The sequence below is a fragment of the Lygodium microphyllum genome, chromosome 13 (assembly GCF_053477565.2).
Source record: "Lygodium microphyllum isolate KBCC chromosome 13, Lygodium_microphyllum_v1.1.10, whole genome shotgun sequence".
Taxonomy (NCBI): Eukaryota; Viridiplantae; Streptophyta; class Polypodiopsida; order Schizaeales; family Lygodiaceae; genus Lygodium; species Lygodium microphyllum.
This window is the reverse complement of record NC_141147.1, coordinates 123,013,770-123,038,081: the sequence shown is the minus strand read 5'-3', so window position 1 is coordinate 123,038,081 and position 24,312 is coordinate 123,013,770. Positions and strand designations below refer to the sequence as shown.

General features: G+C 37.1%; 1 protein-coding gene across 1 annotated transcript; it reads right to left on the bottom strand.

Annotated features, from left to right (window-relative positions):
* On the bottom strand, window positions 1-19,904 carry LOC148027161 (uncharacterized). Its single transcript, XM_087690397.1, has 6 exons — window positions 19,872-19,904; window positions 11,395-11,450; window positions 11,135-11,302; window positions 10,971-11,060; window positions 10,799-10,886; window positions 1-216 (listed from the first exon to the last, which is right to left on the bottom strand). Exons 1-6 carry the CDS (start codon window positions 19,902-19,904, stop codon window positions 1-3), a joined length of 651 nt encoding a protein of 216 aa, XP_087546523.1.
* Between the last annotated feature and the right edge of the window lie 4,408 nt (window positions 19,905-24,312).

Here is a 24,312-nt window from a genome sequence, read left to right as displayed (position 1 = left end):
CTAAGCATAGGCCAAAAGCTTGTGATCTCTAAGTGAGATCAGTGTGAGGCTGTTGGCTTCATAGACTTGCTCGAACTGCTCTACGAAGCTGTAGGGATCATTGTCTGGATGGTATTCATCCAACTGCTTTGCAACTACATGGATTTTAGATTGGCTCTTGGAGCCCTGGGTAACTCCTAATCTTGCAAGCAGTGAAGTCCCTAGAGCTGATGCACTCTGCTTTTCCATCGTGTTATCTAGTAATTGCTTCATTAGAAGCTCACTCAGTGTGAGGTTCTCTTCTAGTGCTCTCTCTATCTCTCTCTGTCTCTCTATGTCTGGTCCTATTCGATTTCTACCTGCTAGATCTCTCACATTTCTATGTTCTGCCCCATAAGCTTCTAGTTTGCTGTTCCTAATTGTATGCAACTATGCCTTGCAAGGCTTTACGTGCTAGCATTCTTTTCTCCTCGAGATCTTCCATAATATCTTCGGCTAGCCTACCATGGTGGTCCAACCAGGTTTGAGTGTCATATTTATTCACCATTTCCTGGATCACCTCTCCCAGGTTGAGTTCTTTGTTTCGTATGCGGTTAGCACTTGTCTCTGCCATGTCAACGGTCTCTCTCTCCACCAGATTGTCGATGAGATTGATTAGACCGGGCAGATCCACTCCTCCAATGGTGTTTGTCCTTTCTACGTTTGGCTTCTCTGTTGCGCCTTTCACTTGGTCCTACGCTTGGGGTTTTGATCACCCGACTATATCTTAGGGTCTTTTTCTACTGGTGGGTTCATTCTATGGTTACGTCTGAGTAAGTTCCTTGTTAATTACAAACAATCCTCAATTTAGAGTCACTTTGTGTGTGTGTGTATACTCTCTTCCGTGCATTGTGCACAATCAGGCTTTCAACTTTTCTTAGATGTACTTCAAGTGTTGGAAAACAGTATGAGTGCAAAGGTAAAGTGACGATGCAGCTCTCACACTCGGATTTACAGATTTGGCTTGATAGGCTGTAAGTTCAGTTTCTGGCCGTTCTCATTGGTCCTAGGGTTTATGCTACATTGTTCAGCTTGATTGAGATCTGTTAGGGGATCTATGACTTAGTCTGGTGCTACGTAGCAGCTTGGTCTGCTACCTGGTTGATTAGGAGTAGAGTCACTTCTAAGTCCATGTCTAAATGTTTTTCCCATTTCTCATGCCAGAAGGGTGTTTTAAGTGTCTGTATGGCCTTCGGGGGTTTGCACGGCAATGGTTTGGGTCAGTCAAGGCCTACATGTTAAAAATTTGAAAAAATCCAAATTCAGCCAAGCAAATCAAAATTGCAGGGGCTGAATGTCCGATTCGGCCCACTAAAATGGCCAAGGGCCGAATGAGAAAGGGCTGAATGCAACTGATCGGAATGTCAAATTTGGCCAGTTTGAATGTGGTTGTTCGAGGGCCAAATGGTCAAATGGTAGTGGGCCGAATCAACAGGGCTGAGGGTCGAGTGGTTCATCCAAATGGGTTCGGGCCGAACAACTAAGGGTCGAGTTAGGTGGGCCGAATGCAAAGTTGGTCCAAATGGTTGATTTGGCCAGCGGGCTAAGTCCTAAGCATTTGAATGGTGGTGGGATGAATGGTTGAATACAAGAGGGCCAATAGCCGATTCTGGGGTTTAGCCTAGAATCGTTGTCACTCAAGTAGGCCAAACATGACGTGATTTTGGCAGATACGACGACAAATCAATCAAATCATGCGATTTAGGTCACAATATATAGCTCGCACCTCCAGATCAAAGCTATGGATAGAGGAGAAGAGTTGTATATACCTGCAATGCGCAAAAGACTCCTGGGTGAAGCAATCGATCCAACGCGGGCAATGGGTCTCTCTCTCTCTCTCTCTCTCTCTCTCTCTCTCTCTCTCTCTCTCTCTCTCTCTCTCTCTCTCTCTCTCTCTCAATGCCACAGTTGCAAATGAGCTCTCCCTTGGCCTCTTGGGTTATGAACCCTTCCCTTGACCTTTCCAATCACTCTCTTAGCGACATAAATCCATTCAAGCACTCTTTTTTTCCTCATTTTTCTTGATTTGTACCCTGTTTGGGCTTGTTTTATAGTAGCAAGCCTAAAGATTTCCGCTTCAATTTCTTGATCCTACCTACTCTAAATGCAACAAAAATCAAAATAAAAGTACTAAAATGATTTCTCCTACTTGCCTAATAATCATTTAAAAAAAAACTTGTTGCAAGGATTAAAAACCCAAAACCTCCTATCTATCTCAAGCACTGGTTTGGGTTACATCGATGCTCGCTAGAGCATTTTTAAGATGTTGCACTTATTCAAAATCAATTAGGCCCCCATCCTAGCCAATATGACCACCCTCGTGGCCTAAGTATTCCTCAATGAGTGCAGTATTTGACTATTTATTAGGCATTTCTTGTTGAGGCGCACAAGCGCTCAAGCTTGAATCCGTTGGTCTCAGCAACAGAACCAAAATGTAGAGGGACCTCACTACTCAACCTTCAAGCCCCACGGACTGCTTATCCCTTCAAGAATTTCAAGCGAGCACCTATGACTATCTCTCACCTAGCTAATGCACCTTCGATCCTACCAGGGTGTAGTGAGCTTACCTCGATGCTCGAATGAGTTGCCTCCTCCCTCAAGCACACCAGTAGCTCCACGATTCGTGATGCATGCTCAAGCACCCTCAAGCCTCCACCTCCAAGCTCTATCCTCCATAGCCCCCGTGAGACAAGAGAGAAGAGAAGAGAGGAGAGGAGAAGATGGAGAGCTTCACCTCCAAGATCCCTCACCCTCACACACTCACTCTCTCAGTCCCTCACACTCCCTCTCTTAAGCACACACAAGCAAGCAAAGAGAAGAGAGGAAGAGAAGAAGATGAGTCCACTTTTGCCACACACCAAAGAATGAGCTTCTCTATTCACTTTTTGGCTTTTATACATGCCCTAAATCACTTGGGCGCCCATCCCTTTTTTATATGACTGGCTATTGTGGCAAGGTCCACTTTTCCATTTCCTTCTATTTGCCTGATCTCTTTACGTATGCTCGCCTACCTTTTATAATTTGCACAAGAGGGAGTCTGGTGCTCTTTTACAACAATTTTAGGGTCGCCTTGCATTTAAAAATGCACTTTTTTCTTTGACTTGATTTTTGAGGCCGCCCTTGTACTTTAAGTTGTTCTCCTTCTTGCTTCTTCCATTGCATCTGCATTCTTGAATTCTTTTTCTTCCGTCTTGAATTGGGGTTAACATAGCCCAAATAGGAAATCCATATTGATAAATTTCCATTTCATTTGAGGGATATCCAGTGGCTGGAGCTTGCTTAGTATTTTAACATGTTTAGCATTTACATGTTGGTAGGTTAAGCATAAGTAGTAACCCAAGTATATCGCCTTTGAGTTTTTGCCAGTGATAGCTTTTTCTTATGGCATTGAGAGTTTTGGTATAGCCAAGATGTCTTGAGAATGGGGAGTCATGAGCTTCCCAAAGTATCTTCTTCTTGATTTCTTGGCTCGAAGAAATGCACAACCTCGTCTTGAAGTAGACAAGTCCTTTGTCAATAGAGAAGTTTTGATACTTGAATTTGACCTTAGGCTCTTGTTCTTTGGCTTGGGCCTCCCATAGCATATGTTCATACCTTGGATCTTTAGTTGCTTCTTCCCTGGTCATCTCTATAATAGGATTGCTATGGGCATTGACACCATGGTAGTTAGAGATTTTGCTTTAGAGGGTTTCTTTAAGATGAGAGCATCGAGAAATTCTTTGTAGCTTAGGGCATATGCTACTTAATTCTCTCTTTTTGGCATGTACTTGATTTCAAAATCCTATTCTTGCTACTAGATTTCTATCCACCAACATTGGGTCATGTTTAGGTCTTGTTGCATAAAGATCCACTTGAGACTTTAGTGGTAAGTGACTACATAAAACTTATTTCTAAGAAAATAGTGTGCATAGCCTAAGAGCATAGATTATTGCTAGCAGTTTTAGATCATGTGTAACATAATTCTTCTCATGAGCCTTCCATTTCCTTGAAGAATAGGCCACTAGATGACCTTCCTATATAAGCACACAACCCAATGCAAGAGATATTTCATCTATTACAACTTTGGGTAGCTTTAGGATAGGAACTAAAACTAAGCTATGCTTAAGTTTCTCAAAGCTAGAATATTCAATGGGAGTCTACACAATAGCAACTTGTTTCTTGAGCAAATTAGTGAGATATGCAGCAACAATCAAGGCATAATCCTTGGTAAAAATCCTATACCATTTAATTAACCCCAAAATGCTTCACACTTCTTTTGTTGTTTTTAGAGGTGATGAGGAAAATAGAGAAGGATGCACAACGAAAGGAGCAATGGCACAAAATATGGAGGCTCAAGAGTTTTTCTTCATCTTCATTCTTCTTGTTCCTTTATGTCAAGTGATACACACACTAGTATCCTCTAACGTGATAGATAACTTTTGACATTTGGGACTATTCACACACAACCTCTACTTTATTTATACATACATAGGATATGACTTATCCTATGATTTATATCTCAATGGGTAGCCATTCTTGGACATCTTTTACCTTGGAAGAATCCAGTATAATTCCTTCATTGGATACTATGAATCCAAGATACTCAATCTATCTTTTGAAGAACTCACATTTCTTCTTCTTGGCATAGAGTTTTTATATTTGCATTATTTCAAGGACAATGCAGAGTTGCGGTTCATGGTTTTTGTCTTTCTTTGAGTAGGTTAGGATGTCGTCAAAGAAGACGAGGACACAATCGTTAAGATAGGGTTGAAAAATATCACGAATTAATCTATTGAAAGATCCTTTAATTCAATAGCTTCTAGAATGGACATCTGGTTCTATTAGAGCGGCTCTTGATACTAACTCAATCTCTTGGTCAACCTCCCTTTGGGGTGGAAGTTCCATTAGTTCCTTTGTAAATACATCTATATATTCCTTTAGCCAAGATGGTTCTTCTTTGGCTTCATTACCTTGTTCAATCTTATTAAGCTTAATTAAATAAAATGTAGGCCTTTTCGTAATCCTTTAACAATGCAAGAAGCTTTTGCTAATATTATCCTCAACTTTTCGTCCTTGCCTTGGGTAGTCACTGTCTCCTCTTTTATGTTTCAGAATGTAATCTAGCCCTTTCCACAATGAATGTGCACACAATTGGGGATTAGCCAATCCATTCCTAATATGCACTCATAGGCTTCCAAGTTCATAACCTTGAACCTCATATTGGTAGAATTGCCTCATAGATCTTCATCATTGCCACTCTCTCCATTTAGAATAGGGGTATACAATTCATCGCCATCTACATGAAAACATCATTCCTCACCTTGCTTTAATCAAGACGATCAATCCTGTAGCAAGGTGTCATCAATCTATAGAATCCCAAAATCATTGCAGTCCAATCTAATCAATCGACATGCATAAAGAGGATTCTTCTCTTCCTTTTCAACCTATATCACTAAAGGCATAATTAAAAGAAACACCAAAGCCTTGTTCACACATGGAGAATGCAAGACCATAGTAGCGACTTTGGGAACATAACTTCAGACTAGAAAATCAAGAGAATTGTTGTGAGGAGCATTAGCAAACCGAATTCCCTGACTGGACTGCGAGACACGCTTTCAAAGACACAATTTCGACCCATGTGTTTCCAAGTAGATGTTTGTTTCGTTTAACAAAAATAAATAGCATGATGTTGCAATTTTCTTAGTTTATAATTTTTATGAAATATCTCAAAGCTTGTTTTTTTTTTCACTTTGAATGGTTGCTGATATTTATTGATGAGACTGATTTAATTTTTAAAAAATTGAAGAAAGCTAAAAATACTTGAAAATTGCTCTTAAATTGAATATAATTTTTTTGGTAAATTTTTTGAGTGAGTATTTATTAAATATAATGTTTTTATGATGAATTTTATACCATGTATCATGATGGAAGATGGTCCCAAGTTCTTGTATCAGGCATCCAAGGCCATCATCCAAGAGATCAACATTGAGGCCAAGATGTTCAATGACTACATCCGCTCTCTTGCGCAGGCTTGAGAGGGAAGATTTCCTCACCCTTGCCTCTTCCATTTACAGCATATTTGAGTGCTGCTTGTCTCAGCATGTCTGTGTGCTCATTCTCCACTTAATGCATCTTAAGATAATTATTCATTACATCTTTCGGGAGACTCTTTCCATGCAAGGAGATGGTCTCAGCTTCAAAATGCTTTCTATAAGCTAGTCGCTTATGATTTCATGGCTGCTTCCCTTTGAAAGAGTACTCTAGAGAGCCTTAGCATAAGCTCTGATGATTCCCATGGTTGTGTTTTCAGTGCAATCCTTGCAAAAGTTGGATTATGTACTCGTTAATACAATTGTGGAATCGATGGAGTTTAACATTGTTAGAAGGTGAGATAGCACCAGTTATGTTGAAGATAATGTATTTTGTAAATGGATAAAAATTAGAAGATTGGAGAGTAAAATTAGAGGTAAAAAACCCTAAGAATTTTGAGGAAGCGGTGAAGATAGTAGCCAATGGAGAATGTAAACACCTTGGGTTTGGGCTGACATTATTGCAGAAGAGGTTCATCGATGGAACTACTCACATGATTATTCATGCCATTTTCGTGGTTTTGACAGATTGTTTCATCCTTCACATGGTAAGACATTCATCAAGGTCCCCGTCTACATTCTCTGACATGGCTTTAGCCAGTGAATCGTGATGCTTAGAAATTTCTTGGATAGTTGTGATTCAAACAGTTTCTACCATCTATATGACAAACTCTGAAATTGCTCCTTTCACCTAAAGCCAAGCAAGATCAACGTAGTTTTGTAACATCTTCTTGTATCTCATTGTGGGCTTTTGCAGATCACTAGGTCCGAACTCAAAACTCACTTTTCGTCCTTGCCTTGGGTAGTCACTTTCTCCTCTTTTATATTTTAGAATGTAATCTAGCCCTTTCCACAATGATTGTGCACATAATTGGGGATTAGCCAATCCATTCCTAATAGGCACTCGTAGGCTTCCAAGTTCATAACCTTGAACCTCATATTGGTAGATTTGCCTCATAGGTTAAATTCCACTTCACTAGATTGTTGTGCAAAAATAAATTCTTTTCCATTGGCTAATTCTACTAGATTGTACTTCTTTAGTTCTTTGAATGAAGTTTTCTAAGTCTACCTTTAAAACATTAAAGTTCTTCTTGAAACCAACATCTTTTAGCATATCGTGGTACCCATAGTATGCATGACAAGATCAAACCAATGTCTCAATCAACCAGTCGATGCATCGATCATGCAAGTTGCGTTACTCACTAAGAAAGAAAATCTTCAAAACCCAATGGTAAGATTGAATGCTACCATTTATCTCTTGATTTGCATGATGAAGAAATCGTGTAGCACACATCCACATTCCTACATATTGAGAGTGAAATCATTAAATGTATTTCACATAAATAGAAAATTATATATAAATTTATTAGTTTGATAGACTTATAATATTGCAAGCATATTATTGTATATAGGTTTACCTATACAAGATAACCATGTATCCTTGAAGTACTTGATGAATGATGCTTCCTATTTGTATTTTTCATAAAACTTTGATAGTACAGTATGAGCCGCATCTATCATAGCATTCTCATGTGAATTAGGTGTACCTTGCATGTTGATAATGTTGTCAAGCGTTCTAAACATATCAAAACAAACTTGAATATCATCCAACTTATGCACAAGGTTTTTTAGCCAACTCCTTCTCACGTGTCATATACATAGGTATATAGGAACACCAAAAGCCTCCCTATGGAAATAGAAATGGATACAAGCACTTTGTGGTTAACTATGAGGAGTAAAGACAACAAATGTAATTGTAGAAAGAAACCTTATTGAGAATAGCATTGATTTCTAATTGAGCATCATCCACCATAAAAGCATTTGGTTCCCATGACTTGTTATAGTCCAAGAATCAATGTCTTATGCAATTAGCCACATGATATAACTAATGTGGTACAAGAAGAGGACATAATGGTCCATGCCACATGAATTCCATCACAAAAATGAACACAATAATTGTATAAGATTTTAAAAAAAACTTAGGGATACCATAATTACAAAATTAAAGCTAAGAAAGAATACAAAATATAATACCTTATACTTATTTGGTGCTGAGTGTCACATCCATTGCTAGGAAGCTATTATGACCATACTTATTGAGCATTTGAGGTTGTCATATTGTTTGGATACCCGATATCAAAGGATTATCTCCATCGCCATAAGGTTGATAAAAGAAGGTACTACCAAGATTGGCTAAAGCCCAGCTGTGGACACTTTTTGCAAGCAAGAATAAGAAGATGTGACGAGAGAGAGAGAGAGACATTAGGGGAGTTTTGAGGTCTCGAAAATGCCTTTTAGGATGTGGAGAGAGAGTGCTCTAGACCAATAAGAGCAAAGCCTCCGTAACGGAACTTCTATTTTAAAAAAATTAAAAAATCATTTTACAAAAATATATAAATATGATAATATTACGAATTTGTATTTGTATTATGTATTTTTAGTCTCTTATATTCGTGATTATGACATCTTTTGCATTAATGGCATAGAGTCTCGGCTACTTTTATTTAATGATGTTTCTAGATTAATGATAATGACTGATGTAATCAAAATTCAAATTGGTGAAAAGCATGGCGCTCAGTTTTTTCCCTCCTTTCTTTTATTCCTCTATTGTTTTTCCCTCCGTTATGATAGCCTAGTCCTCTCTCTCTCTCTCTCTCTCTCTCTCTCTCTCTCTGTGCATGTATCTCTCTCTTCTACCATGGATACAGAAATTCGACCTTCAACAAGGCGTCCCAAATCACATCCATATCAGTGTTTAACTCATTCCAAACTAATGGAAGATGGATTCCTACTATCATTAGCAAAGGTAGTTGGATCACCATGCAACAAGCAAAACGTGGAAAAAGACAAAGACATGAGAGCTCGTTTATCTCTACTTGGAAGGGCAGAATCCGAGATTTTAAGCTTGGAGCAAATAAGAATAGTATCAAAGAGATACTAGTGCAACATGTGTTCATGCATAGAGAGCTGTGTTTGAAACCTGGATCTTCAAAGCTTCCAATGCATAGACCAAATTGTAAGAATTTGATTCTTAAAGTTTTTCCTTTCTTAAACATGGTTTAGGTTTTTCCATTATAATATTTGTTTGTCTTGTAGATGTCTATCCCTCTAATCTTGAGGAATGGCAACCAGTGGAATCTATTATTGATATTATTGATGTTATACATGGTTCAATTGGAGAAGAAATGTATAGAGGTAGAAAGAAGACAAAGCTTGCAGAGAATGGAATATTCTTTTATGACCATTCTTATGTTATTCCTATGCGGCGTTGCCAATGGGGATCAATAAAACTCCTTCCTTTGCCAGATTTTTCAAGCTTTGAGTGGCCTTTGCCAAGTCTAGCTATTAGTGAGGGCTATAGATGTAAGATATTTTCTGAGATCCAGAAAGCACTAAAATCTAATATCTCAAGTAGGCTAAGCAAAGTTACTTTATTTATGCCTATTAATATATTTATTGATTTCTTCTCTAATATGGAGATAAGAATAACAAAAACCATGCTTTCAGTGAAGAGACTAACATATGATCATATCATACAATTTGTTGATGAAGGATGGGATACAAGGACAGAAGGAAAAATTATATGTAAGATAGATCAAAACTCTATAGCTTGTAAATATATGATTGCTACTCAAAATTTTATCCTTAGCTTTTACTATAGTCGATGGCATTTTGTTGGTAGTAGTCTAGTTGCTTTAGACCAGAATCTTAATGATTTCAGCAAGGATCCTATTGTGGATCTTGATATTTGGTTCAACGAGGATATTATTGCAATCTTAAAGATCAGAAAATCATGTACGCTACATCAAGTGAGGATGGATTTACAAAATGAAGACATTGAACTACCATGCTCCTTTGTATGCCAACTTGACAAGAAACGAGTAAGTTTTCACATCATATTATATGTACTTAGATGTATATCAAGATCTCACTTTCTAACTAACAAACATTTGTAATTTATTTTTTGCAAATATCGAAAAGGAGAGAAAATAAAATACACTGCAATGACATTCAAGAAAAGATATCTTTACTATCAATATAAAATACATGTACAAATTTTGTAGCAGATGTCTATCTGCCATCTCTATGAGATATACAAGGGCTGAAGGGCAAATTTCTATATATGAAGGCCTACAAGGCGATATGGCAAAGCTATTTCTTTTTTGGAGAACTATCCTTTCTAGGAGTCCTTTTGCCTTTGTTTGATGTCTTGGGTATAGAAGGTGTTGAAGCTGTGGATTTGCCTTCCATGGTTATAGGCATCGCATCTCCTTCATGGTGCAAATCCCCACCAATCTCTGTTGTTGGTTGTATACAATTGACCATCATATACTTCAAGAGCTTTGCTCTGATGTACCAAATATGCTCAGATGTATAGCAATCCTTCGAAAATAGTCACACATTTATAGAAAAAAGAGTTTTAGTTCATTATTGTTCTTACAATAGACTATATTTTTATCATCAATGGACTATTTGTAATTAATATCTATCTTAAAGTTTAGCATCTTTCATATTACCTTTACATGTTTATCATCATTAAGATAAACAAAGTTAACCATTCTTCTAGCATTTGCAATCACCCTCCAGCCACAAGAATGGCTATCATCCTGATGGGGACACTGCAACCACCAACACAAAGTAAAACTATAAAGAGGACGAATGGTAGTTCATAGAATAAACTCATGTTTCAATTATTTTAATGAATAACTTACCGCAACTTGTCTATATTGCATTGTTGCAAGCAAATCAGATGGCATAGGGGGTCTTTTCTCTAGCTCTTCAATTAATCTTTTGGCACCTCTATATATAAAATATGTTGAAATTTAGAGTACTTACAAAAAAAAGAATTGAAATATCAAGGAGCCCTTGGATAATATAACTTACAATTTAGCATTTCCATGGCTTCCTTTCATAGAGTTGATTAAAAAGCATTGCTTATCCACAAGGTCTATTGCAATCAAGCTCCAATGAGAACTAAAAGCAATCATATATCAACAAATTAGTAGGATAAAATCTCAAAAACTCTAATAGAATATTGAATCACTTACTTTTCATTATATGGAATTATAAGCAGCTCCAAAGTATCAAAGTCAATCAAATTGAGCCAGTGCTCAATAAAACTTGCATCAAGCTCATTCCTCATAAAGAATGAGATAGATGGATCAAAAACCTCAATTTTTTGTTGTATATCCAAAGGAAACTCATGCATTATACACCTAGAAAAGGCATAGAAATAGTGAGTATAAACAAGAAAAATCTTATTGCTAAAAAAATATCAAAAAGTATAAGTAATTACGGATGGACATACCTTAGGCCAGCAAGAATAAGACTGTCATTTACTTCTCTTCTTTTATCCTTAAGAATCTGAACACATGCAGCATCAAAGGAGATAACCTTAGTTCTTTTGCCTAAGTCACCAGGTAAGAAACAAAACACACTGAATCCTTTTGGATTAGTTGCTTCAAGAAGGGTGGCTAGCTCATTTTCAAAGGACTCTAGTTGCTCTATTTCCCTTTCTTCAACCCTTTGCCTCCTATACTCTCTCCATTTATCTGCTTGTTCCTCTTTAGCCTTCTCCTCTTTTTCATGTTGCCTTGTATCCTTCTCATGGGTGACATCCTCAACCTTGACACCAGAATCATCTTTCTTTCTTCTAGCTGGGGGCACATTAAGGATATTAAATGTCTTCATATCAGTGAGGGGAATTGGCTCAAGGACCTTTGAAAATCTATATATTAGCCTCCTAAGAATTACCATGTCCTTGTCCATGAGTGTGAGCCTATGAGCATGAGCAGCACAAATGTAGGCATCTTGGAAAAACTCAATTAGAAAATCCTCAGTGGCTTCTTGTATACAATTAAGAGCTGTTCTTGTCCATCTGAAACTATCCAAACTATATCTGTCACAAATTTCCCTGACAAGCCTCTGAAAAGACAACTTTGGAATTGCATTGTCAAGAGCATTTACTGCCTTCCTAATCTCCCTTAGACACCTGACATTTTGAGAAAACCTTCTCCTTGGCTTTGATTTTCTAGAGAGCTTCTGAGGCTTTGAAGACTGATGAATCTTTGATGCTAAATCCCTAGGATCAATCTTCTCTTTTCTTGCTGTTGCCTTAGTCCTAGCCATCTGCCAAAAAAACATATGTTACTTCTTCTCCAGCATGTAAAGCAAAACGCGAGTCCCAGACAAGAGTTATCTATGCTGCATGGCATTTTCTGGTATCAGCTCAATTTTTCTCGAGCTGTCTAGTGAAACGTGAGTGTCAAGCAAGGCACCTCCTTGCAGCTGCTTCTTTTCGCGTTTCACCGGACTTGTTGTCCATTGTGTCCAGTGAAACGCGAATTTAAGCCAGGAAACCTGCTTGAAGTACCTTATTTTCGCGTTTCACCGGACAGCTCATGAATAGCATAAAAATTGAAAAAACAAAAAAAAAGAGCTTTGATCCAAGGAAAGATTTTAAGATTACTTAAAATATCCACAGAATTAGGGGAAAAATTTGAAGATTTCCTTAAATATCCATAATATTAAGGAATGCTTTCACTGTGGAAAAAATTCTTTTGTAGTGGTCTAGAGCTAATAATAATATAAAGGATTAAGGAAAAATATCAAAACAATGCATTGAATAGAGCTTGTTATTGAAAAGCAAGATGCAGAAATCATACCTTCTTTTTAGCTTGTTCTTCACAATCTCAGCCTAAAGATGACAATATGCTTGAAGGTTTGCTTTGTTGGGGAAGCAGTGAAATGGTTGGAGATTGGAAGGAAATGCTTGGAGACTGGAAGGAACACCAAAAACAAAGATGGAGTAGCGATGAAATGCGATGAAAGGTGAAGGCGGTGAATTTGCATGGACTTAACGTTCTTCGCAAAGTGTTAATAACACACGTGTGACGTACTCTCGCTTACCGGAATTTTTTATTTACTTGGAAAAGGGTTATTTAACACATGTGTGACGTATTTTTGGAAAAAGAGAATGCGCACGTCTTCTGAGGAGCTTATTACGATGTGTTAAGTTAGACACGTGTACACGTATTTTTCCATTATTACACAAACTTTTTCGTTGGAACTATCACCACATGCTTAACGGTTGATATAAAAGCATTTCAAACCCATTTCTCCGACAGTCTTCTTCTCTGCCAAAATTTCGTCTCGACTTCCCTTCAAGGTCCCTGCATCCTGTGTGGAGAGCAGTTCAACAATCTTTGATAGGTAACAATTTTTTTTATTGTAAGCATTTTAACAAAATAAATTTGATTAATATAGAAAGAATGTTTTATAACACTTGAAGAATTAAAGATGTTATGTGCTTTCTATCTTTCAAAAGCAGCATAGCTTTTCCAAAAATGATTATATCATCAATTTGTGTGTTTCCATAGAATTTATGTTCATGTTTTTTTTCTTCATTTGCAATTTTTGACCATCGAAACGCGAGACAATGTCTCTGTTGATGATATTTTGCTTAGTATCGCATTTCACCGCTACATATTAGAATAATTTTTGTCTTCAAGCTAGTGTCCAATGAAACGCGATTTCTTCATAGACATTTGCCTTACACACTTGAATGTTCGCATTTCACCGGTCAACTAAAAAATTCTCCTGTTTTGATTTTTTTGTCTTGGAAAATCAATGTTGGGGCCTCTTTTCATGATATCATCTTGTTTTATTGGATGTTGTTCTATTGTGCTTTTGTTTTTCAGGAAATATTTTTCTGGTCAATATGACAAAGAGGAAGCTATCTCTGGAAGGAATGGATGAGGAGGAGATAATTGAGACATCTGATGATAGGCTCTTTGATTTTTTACACACCACTGGAAATTCTTCCAAGTTTTGCTATATGAGGGAAATTTTCAATGTTCCTTTTGATTTGAAGGAGTTATTGGAGGATCTTGATGATAAACTTAAGGAGTACAGATGTTTTTATGATAGACATGTGCAAGGTTTGGAAGTCAATGGATTTGTTCATTATAGTGATGTCACGGGAGCCACCAATACATCCAGGTCAACTTTGCTTGGCAGGTTCAACCTCATTGATGAGGAATTCAGAAAGAAAGAAACATGTTGCCCTTTCCACAGGTACCAACACCAATGCCTTCTGATCCACAAGGACGTTGGATTTATTGTGTATCTTCAGTACATGGAAAATTCTTATCCAGATATAGATCAACAGAGAAAGCTAGAGGATATTGCAAGTATGGATAAGGAGGTCGAAGAGAAGGAGGAGATGTTCCAAGAAGATGTTGAGAATCAACTTGTCCAAGGTTTTGATGTAGGTTTATTCAAGAGTGACAATATCACAATGGTGGAAGAAAAGGAGATTGAGCCAAGTGCACAAGTTGATGAAGAAGGTCCTCTTGCCTGTGTTCCAACATTTCCCACTTATCTTATCAACAAGAAGAGATATGTGTTGCTAAATGATATTCAACATCTTTTTGATCTTAGAGAAGATTATTGCTTAGCAATCCTTGCAGGTTGGGGCAAAAATGACATGAACTTTATAGGTTATGAACAAGAACCACTAGCAAGTCTTGATGTTGAGGGAGAGAATTTCCAAGATAGCTCTATAGCCTTACATACATGTATTAATCAGATCATAGAATACGAAAAGGGGGGGCTACCTACAGAAGAAGAGTTCTTGCAAGTCCAGAAGAAACTTCATATTGATGATGTAGGGTATGAAGAGAGATTGAAGTCTCCATCAGATGAGAAGCCCAAAAGTTCAATAAATCTTTATGATGATAGTCTTCTTGAAGAAGATGAACACCCTAAGGTATGAAATATAATTCGAAGTTACCCATTGAGTTTATGTTAGACTTTATTATGCATTATAGATAAATATCTTATATCTTGTACTGTTATGGTTTGTTCTATAGATTGAGATTGAAGATCTGGACAACTTTCTTGGAAGGCCCAAGGGCTCTAGGTCAATGAAGCTTGGAAAAAATCAAAGCCTTGGCCATTATATTGGAAACTTAAACAATCAAACAATTGTAATATATCATAGTAGATTGTCAAGCTCTCCAAGTCTACCAATGATGGCTTTGAGAGCTATCTCAAAACTAATTGGATCTCAAGTTTTCAGCAGAGGTTTGGACAAGATCATTTTGGTGGAGAAGGAAGAAGCCATAGGAGTTTTTGGCTTTATGCCTGGATACAGTGGATCTAGAGCTAGATATTTTGGAGTTCTTGGCTCCTATTTGCTCTCTTATGTAGGAGATAGTAAGAATTTGAAGCTTCTTCCAGGCTATCGGAAACAAGAGTTTTTGAAATACAGAGGTCTTATTGAGTGGGATGAAACAAAAGATTCCTCTAGAGGCCCTGTCGAGCTACCTGAAACCAAGGACTCCTCTGAAGGCCCTGTTGAGGTGCCTGAAACTAAGGACTCTTCTGCAACACAATCAGACTAGAAGATGCCAAAGATTAAGGGTTTCTTGAAACCCATCTTTTCCCAACTCTTTGTTTGGTTTGTAACCATTCTGTAAATCTTTGCTTTGCGCAAGAATTTAAATATCTATCTTTTCTTCTTTGGGTAACAATTTGTATAGTCCTTGCTAAAGATGATGTATTGCTTGATGTGGTTGTAGCTCTAAGCTTGAATTTATGCCAAATTTGTCAATAGAACCATTGAAAGACCTCTAATAAACTGTTGGCTTTGTGTCTTCCACCTCCATGTCTTGTATGTCTGAAATATTTTGTTCTTGCTTGATTATGTGATTTTTCCATACCTTGGGTTGACCAGATAGATAGAGATCCATATTGTTTAATAAAGTATGGAGCATGGTTGTATAGAATATGCTGCATAGTCAACAAATAAGGAAAGTTATTAAAAAACATTATATGAGTTTGACAATGAAGAAACAAACATATACAAACTTCTTACCATATAGTGAGTAAAGTGTTGATCACCCCAAGCTTCTGTCATCGCCTTTTTGAAAAGGTTCAATTGGTTTTTAAAGTCTTTGAGATCATCATCATTCCATTCAATCTTATCACAATAAAAAAACACTTTGTCTAGTGTTTCCCAAACTTTAGCTTTTCTATTTCGAGCTTGTCCATTATCAGTGTGATCCTTAACTGCATTATGTAGGGATTTCCACTGATTAAATTTAATAGTTGAGCCACCATTTCTCGAGTTTATCTTGCCAAGTCTCCCATGAAAGCCTAAAAACCTTCTAGCCTTCACTCCACCAATAGATGGTTTTTTTGGGACACAATTACCATCCTTAGACTTTTGAACATATGGTTCAATAACAACATTGCCACCATGCAAACCAATTGCAGAGAGAACTTTTTCAACCTTTGTTATAGCATCTGTTCTAGTTGATAATGGCTTCAACTTCCATGCAAATCCTATATAGAGATTAACAAGCTTTTCGATTATCCTGCAAAGTGCATGAAGTGTACAAATATGGGCATTCACTAAAGGAATGTCCAAGACTGGTTTAAACTGTGGATCTTTATTGTGCCTAGAGGGAGCTCTATTCCAATTGCTTGAGTTTAACTCTACAGCTGGTGACATGCAGTATAAGCAAGGAGATCTCGAGTTAGCTCCCTTTGATATATTATACATACATTTGAGTGTCTTTAGGTCACCAGCTATGTGCCACTCAATCCTGTAGTTCCCTAATCCTTCAACAAATAGCTCTTCTCCTGCTTGTTGCCTTTGAATAACTTTAGGTATTGATGTTTGATGAAAAACCCAATATAGTATATCAAAATTCTCAGTATCTACCTCAAATGCTCCTAGCCACCAGATGTTATATTCAGATTGAACACTAAATGATGTTGAGTAATTGCAATGACTTGACGAAAGTGCTCTATTCATCAAGGTGATAGAGATTCTCTCCAATTTTTTACATTTCAGAATCTCACTTTCATCAAGTTTAATCACAAATCTAGCCACTCCCTGTGCCTCTGCTACTGACAAGTCATAAAATTTGATCATTAAGCATTGTAGGGTGGGCAAGTCAAGGAAAATATTGTTAAATTCATTGAATGTAACCTCCTTTTTCTTGCCCTTGAAGCTAGCCTTGATATGAAAAGGCTCACCTAGAATCTCCATCACTTTGTTATTAACTCTCTGTCTGATAGTCCTAACCATAAATGGTTTCGGAAGTATGCAATTGTGTACCTGTCCTTGCTTCATATTTGATTGTAAAAGTTGGAAAAGTTGCATATAAGCATCTCGACTGATACCAATACTATCCAGTGTCTTCTGTACCAACTCAGAATCCAAAGAATAATCCTTCACAAATGACTCCAAGCATTGTTTCTTTGCCTTTTTAAATTTCTTCTTCTCCAAAATATCCTTTGAAACCACTGAAGGAAGAAGATGATAATAAAACTGAGCTGGTTTTAAAGAATCTCTTTCACTTGCATTTGGTTGTAGAAGAGATCTAAGCAAAATTAACATCACAAATCAATGCAAGTAGTTTAAATAAAGCCATATTTAAGATTTTTCAAGTGAAAAAAAATATACCTTGCTGCTTGGATTCTTTTACCATAGCCTCCTCCTCCTCGTTTGAGATTCTCAATATTTTTAAGAGCTCTTTGTCGATTTCGAAGGCCTAATAAATTTTGCTTTTGTTGATAAGCTTTGATACGCTTTTCCAATGAATGAATTTTTTGTTGACAATCCTCTAGCTTCTGCAACAACTCTATATTGTGTTTCATCAAAAGATGATTCTCTAGTCCAAGGATATCCTTTTCTGCAACAAGATTAAGTGTATAACCTAAAAATCCATTGTAGCCATCACCAATAAACCTCATTAATGACGAGCTATTATAGAAATGAGGAGTGCTATTTCTGCTAGGATCTTTGGGATATAGCTTTCCATCTAACCAAAGATCAATATTCTTCTTTCCTTCAAACCTCAATATATGTTTCATAGACTCTGTAACCGTGATAGATTTTGTTCTCTTTCTTATCGGTTCATACTCACTGTCCAACTCAATATGAAGATGATAGAGAGGTATTTTATGAGAGCTACAGAGATCATTAGATGATTGATCCATAGCTGAGTTACAGAGATCATTGGGTGATTGATCCATAGCTAAGGATATGATTAGAAGCAAGAACGAAAACAAAGAAGAGACTAATAAGGAGGAGAAAAAAAGAAGAGAGAAACGATGGAGAAACGATGGAGGGAGGCAATCGAGTATCCACCAAAATTCAAATTGAATATTACTTTTCACTTTAATGAGGAGAGGTAAGATCTTCATTATGACAACCTTGCCAACTTTATGGCGACCTAGATTTCTAGGTTTGATGTGACCACGAGAATATCACGACAATGACTTATTAACGAATTTTGATATTTTAACTTACCAAAATATAAACCTTTTAAAAATTCTATAAAATGATTTTATTTCGTAAATTGTTTTCTCTCTCTAGGATCTCTTACAGGGCATTTTCGAGACCTCAAAACTCCCCTAATGGAGAGAGAGATTCTTTGGAGTCCCCACTGATGAGAAAGTTGCAGTGCCTACTACAAATCATCCTTGTAATGGTTACACTTTGTGTCTATATGTCCTTAGTAGAATGGTGGGTCTACTTTGAAGAGAAGTCAATCGACATTCCCATCATGAAGTGCATGTAAAACATGTTGGTCGCATAAAAGGGGGAGTTGTGGTTGTGATGAGGTTGCCAAAATACCTAGAGGGCTAAGTTCTTAGTGTTTTCCTTAACACCCTCATGGAGGTACTTGTCGACTTTCCATCACCTCTTGTTTATCTCTACATCTACGTATGTCTAGACTATTGTAGCCATGCCAATGACCACCATGTTGTTAACTTCTTTCCATTTCATATGGGCCTGATTAGCTCATTACAAGAGTGGTTAGGCCATGCATTGGGCTTCTCTTTGATACAATACCATTGCTAAACCTTTTAGTCACTCGTACTCCTTCCAAGTGTGGTCATTGTATGCCATCTCTTCATTGTCATTGACCTTCTTTCTCGCCCTAAGCCCTTGGCCATGTTTTCTCATGGAGAGGAAAAAATTATTCATTATTTCTAAATGAGATAGGTCACATGAAGATGATTTGGTTAGTAGAAACTACATCCACAATATAACGAGAGACAAATTAGCCCCTCTTATGTAGAAACCTTGAGAGACTATGAACTAGAGTCAATTATACAATGCATCTCACAACACATAGGATTTGAACCAATTAAACAAAATTCGGTGGTGAGCAGCACGTAATACGATATAGCTTGTCTCAATAAAGGGAGCCCTAGAGCAGATTTATAGATTCATCGGGCCAATTTGAACCAAATAGATATATGATAATGAAAGTCTTAGATCCAATTACAAATTCATAGATATATAAATTATATCTCATGATATAGTCTCTAGATTCATAATCTAATTATGCATCATTTGACTCATGAGTCATAGAGACAATGAAAATTACTAAAAAAATAGGGGCTGATTACTAGAAGACACAATTGGATTCATAGAGACTATAAAAAGTGTTAAGTTGCTTTACAAAAAATTAGGACTCATTACAAGGGGTGGGCTAGGATTGGACTAAGCTCTATAAGAGATCACTATGCTTTTATATGGTTAATGTTGCATTGCACCCTCAAAATATTTTCCAAATTAGTGAAGGACGATCACAAGGCCCTATCATTTGCTAGCATGTGCCCTATGGTCTTTAACTCTGTCAAGTATATTACCATTTTTATTCCCTTATGTTGAACCCATGTGATATACACATATATTTATCAGTGATTCCTTGAGAAAAAGATTTCATTTGAAGAGCCTTTGTATTGACTTTGTACCTTCACTTCTTCTTCTTCTTTCAATTCAACCATGTTTACATAGAAGATTAGGTACAAATGCATGCATTGTATATTTGTATATCATGCTAATTAATTTATTATCATCGACCAACCTACAACGTAGGTTTTTACATTTATATACAAAGTGATAACCTTGGTGAGGAACACAATAAGGAGATGGACAAGAGATAAGCTCAACAACCAATGGATGGAGGCTGAGTTTTTTTCCGCTTCACATGAAATACAAAGTATGTAATTTTGTTTCTATTCACACTCAATACACAGTAGATTAACTAAAGGCTATAAAAATAAACATCTAAGTGTCAATACAAATGGATGTAGATAGGTTGACATATAACTAAGTTGGCCCTATACATGCAACTAGATATAGTAACCACAATAGAGAATCCCCAACATATATATAAAACATAATGCCCATCACTTATATTAGTGTCACAACTATGGAACTCTCATCTTGGTGGATTCTTCACACTGATTGAGCTTGACTTGTCGTATGAGCATCTATAGAAAACTCATAAAGCATCTCGATTATATCTAGTGTCATCTGTGAGATTACTTTAAAGAAGCAAGTAGTCTTAAAGCATATCATAGAAAGATTTAAAAAAAAGCAATCACTGACATCATGATGAGTCTTTGTCGAGTCCATCTTTTATAGGGTGATGGTGATTGCAGTCATATTCCTACTTTATAAATGATCCATAATACCCAAAAGATAGTTCACTTTAGAATCAATAAATGATTACTTGGAATGATTTATGCATTTATACATCTTATTCAACACGATAATTTCCAAATGAGAAAATGGAAATTGATGAAAACATGTTGTTGCATATAAAGCTTAGACAATAATGAGAAGGCTTCTAAAAAGTTTTCCCATGACATTGTTACCCATAAAATTTGAAAGGGAAAGGCTTTTGTAGGAAAAAGTAAGAAATGACATAATGTAAAAATAGGAGCAAACATAATGGATTGTAAAGGATACCAAAAAAGAATGGTAGTTTAGGGTTGACTATACATCAAGGCTTTGATATTGTGCCTTTCTTAACATGAGTTTTGCATGATATGAATCAAAAGGTTTTCATATGCATAAAAATTTTTGATGTAGTACTTTCTTCACACGAGCTAAATATATTCATAAAGAAAAAGTTATTCATATGTGCTTACTACATTTGAGCATCATGTCATCATTGTTGAAATAGAACATCAAGGAGAAAGGGTTTGAAGATTGTAGCTAATATAAAGTGACAAAATATCTCTCAATTATTAGATGTGAGGTATGTAAAGGAGCATGGCACGCTACTTACTGATGTGCCCCAAGAACTTCTTCACTTTGGTCACATTGTCATAGTTTCAGAAAGACTAGACAATACATGGTGGAAAAGGATGAAAGAAACAACATATTCTAAGTTGTGGTCAACCTGATTCTAAAAGGATGAGAAGAGAAGAAAAAGGGAATAATTGGAATCAAAGCCCTGGAACATTATTTTGATGACTGGCCTTTAAAATTTTGAGTAGAACATTCTTGCATTGAGACTGATTGCTACCACAAATCATGAGTAAATTATTCACTAGTAATGATGGATATCTTAAGAAAAATGAAGGATTTCTGCCCTTTATTAGAAGTTTTCAAAATTTTAAATGTTGTTTATCAAGCGTAAACATACAAACAAAGAAGAGGCCCATCAAGATATGAACCAAAAAAAATTGCATAAAATTATAACCACACTAAGAGTTCTATAGTTTTTGTCTACTATGGTTAAAACATTATATTGAGTCGTGTCCCTACTTGCTTTGTTTTATGAAGTTTTAATATGTACGCAATATCATATAAGCATTGTGTCATTTTCAAGGAAACATGTGAATGATTGACATGTGGGTGCAATGAGGTTGCGTGTGTTGGGTGGGTGCTAGTCATGGAATGTTTGGAGATAATGTGCATAAGAGAGAATGAAAGATGCCAAATTTTTGGTTATGTCATTCCAAGGTAACTAAGAGCCAACAAACTAGGGTACTTTATATTGCTTTATCAACTCATCTACTTTTATCTACATATGACTTGCCTTTATGATATGTTACATTCCATATTACTTTTTCAAGAACTTCTCAATAAGTTATTCTCCTTGTAAGTTTCTTATGAGTAGTTTTGTCAACAATTTTGGATAGTCACAAAAGAAAAAACATGTGTATTCTTGTTGGAAATTCCTATTCCATGTAACATGGTGCACGTGAGAGATTGACAATTTTGTGGTTGCATGTCCCACATATCTTATGCAATATCGCCAATTCCTTATGAAAGTGATCAACTTGTGGCATATTCATGTAACATTGCCCATTGAGAAGAAAGCTGGCAAAATATTAGAGTTTTCAACCACAAAGTTTGTGGCAATGCACATGTGATATGGTTTGCATATATGAGTGATCATATAATTTTTGTGGTTGACTAATCTACAAGTGTTCACATTCTTTTTTCTTTATATAACCACCTTTGCATGGGAGAATATGCCTTGCATGATGTTACGACTACTTTATTGATACTATATAACTGTCACTTTGTGTGCTTCCATTCCTAGGCCTTCGGATAGAAGTGTAGAAAGTATAACAGCAATTGGGAGAAGTTCGTAAGAGGGTGCTTCAATAGCGGTAAAAGTGTGCCAGGGGATGCTTCACAAAGTTTGTTGGCATTCCGTCCACCTCCCCTTCCAAATATTAAAGTAGGATATAGGGGTGGTTGGGTAGGCTCTCTTTTGTAAAAATCTATTTTGATAAGAAGAGTGGAAGATTGTTGGAGGTTAATGGAAGTCAGTAAGGAATGGTGGATGATGTGGTTCAAAACATCTTGTGGGTTAGATGCTTGGTCTTTGCTGAAGGTACCCATGTTAGATGATGCTAGGTTATAGTACCAAATAAGGTGAGAAGATTGGGGGAGAGAGAGAGTGAGTGAGTGAGTGTGTGTTTGTGTGTGTGCATGCGTGCATGAGTGCAAGAGAGAGTGTGTGCGTGCGCGTGTGGATGTGTGTGTGCATGTTGTGCACTTGTGTGAGTGAAAGAGAGAGAGAGAGAGAGAGTGTGTGTGTGTGTGTGTATGTGTGTGCGTGTGCAACTATAGTATTATGGTATGAACAATAGATATTATAGTATTAGAGACGAGCAACTGATATTATAGTTACTATAAGGGTGGTGGCGGTGGCGGAATGCCAAAACAAGCTGTGTGCAGCACTTCTCGGCACGCATTTGAATCCGCTCTCTCTCTCTCTCTCTCTCTCTCTCTCTCTCATATGATAATACTCATTAGGAATCTCTCTCTCTCTCTCTCTCTCTCTCTCTCTCTCTCATATGATAATACTCATTAGGAAAATCTCTCTCTCTCTCTCTCTCTCTCTCTCTGTGTGGGCGCGCGCGCTGTGTGTATGCATGAAATCCTGGTATGATCGAATGTGGGTGTGATCATCTTCTTTTTCCTTAAGACTAGATGAGTGAGAGAGACACAAAAGGAAGCTCCTGGAGAGCGAGTGAACAAAAACAAAGGCCGGAGGGAGCGCCGGCCCCTGTGACTACTGCTCATACTGATCTCACAGCGCATGAGTTCTTTCTTCTATTTCTCTATCGAAGACCCGGCGGGGAGAGAGAGAGAGAGAGAGAGAGAGAGAGAGAGAATCGACTCTTGTAGCTAGCTATGGAGTCCGCCATTGAGACTGCTGCCGCTAATTCGCTCCATTGAGCCTTATAATAATAGGCAGCTGCTGAAAACCCATGAGAGCAAATAAGTAATATCGAGACCTCAGCCCGATCAGACTCAAGGATTTAACTCTCAACCCATGACAGTGTTAGGTTGACACATACATATGTAATAAGAGTGCTACTGACGTGTGGGGAGTTAAGAGTTGTGGGTTTGATATTTGCCCTTCCATCTACGCCTTGCTATAATCAGGCATGTAAGCATTGCTTATCGTTTATTCTCCGAGGGTCATTAATTAAGAATATCAACCAAAACCAGTCTCTAGAAATGCTTACATGCTAGTGTTTAGTCGGATGTGAAGTAAATATATGCAAAAATTTTCAATTTCTGGCTCAATTAGCTGAGTTTTTCTTGATTTTTAAGGTTATCATTTGCTACCATTTAGAGCCCCGTCGCACCACATCATTGGGTGAGTGAGGGTGAGTTCACCCCACTAGGATCTCATATCACAGTTCACAAGCATGTGGTAGAGTGAATGGGGTTATTTGCACCTAAGCTCACCCTGCAAAACACTTCAAACCACATGTCATTCTAAGGAGTACTTGGGACCTAATCACTAAAGTTGATTTGTTGCATGAAAGGAAGCAAGTCTTGCTCAGGAATCATGAGCACGTCCTCTTTTTCAAGTCTTCAACTTCAAGGTGGGATGCAATTGCTCTAAAAACCATGTTCTCTCATTCGCCT

What these genes read in the sequence shown, in the direction of transcription:
- LOC148027161 (XM_087690397.1), bottom strand. Translation starts at nt 19,904, where the DNA reads ATGGTTGAATTGAAAGAAGAAGAAGAAGTGAAG. An exon ending in AAGAAGAAGAAGAAGTGAAG is followed by an intron (nt 11,451 to 19,871) that starts GTACAAAGTCAA and finishes GCATGTGTTCAG; the next exon opens with ATTCTTAAGGATAAAAGAAG. An exon ending in CTTATTCTTGCTGGCCTAAG is followed by an intron (nt 11,303 to 11,394) that starts GTATGTCCATCC and finishes TGCCTTTTCTAG; the next exon opens with GTGTATAATGCATGAGTTTC.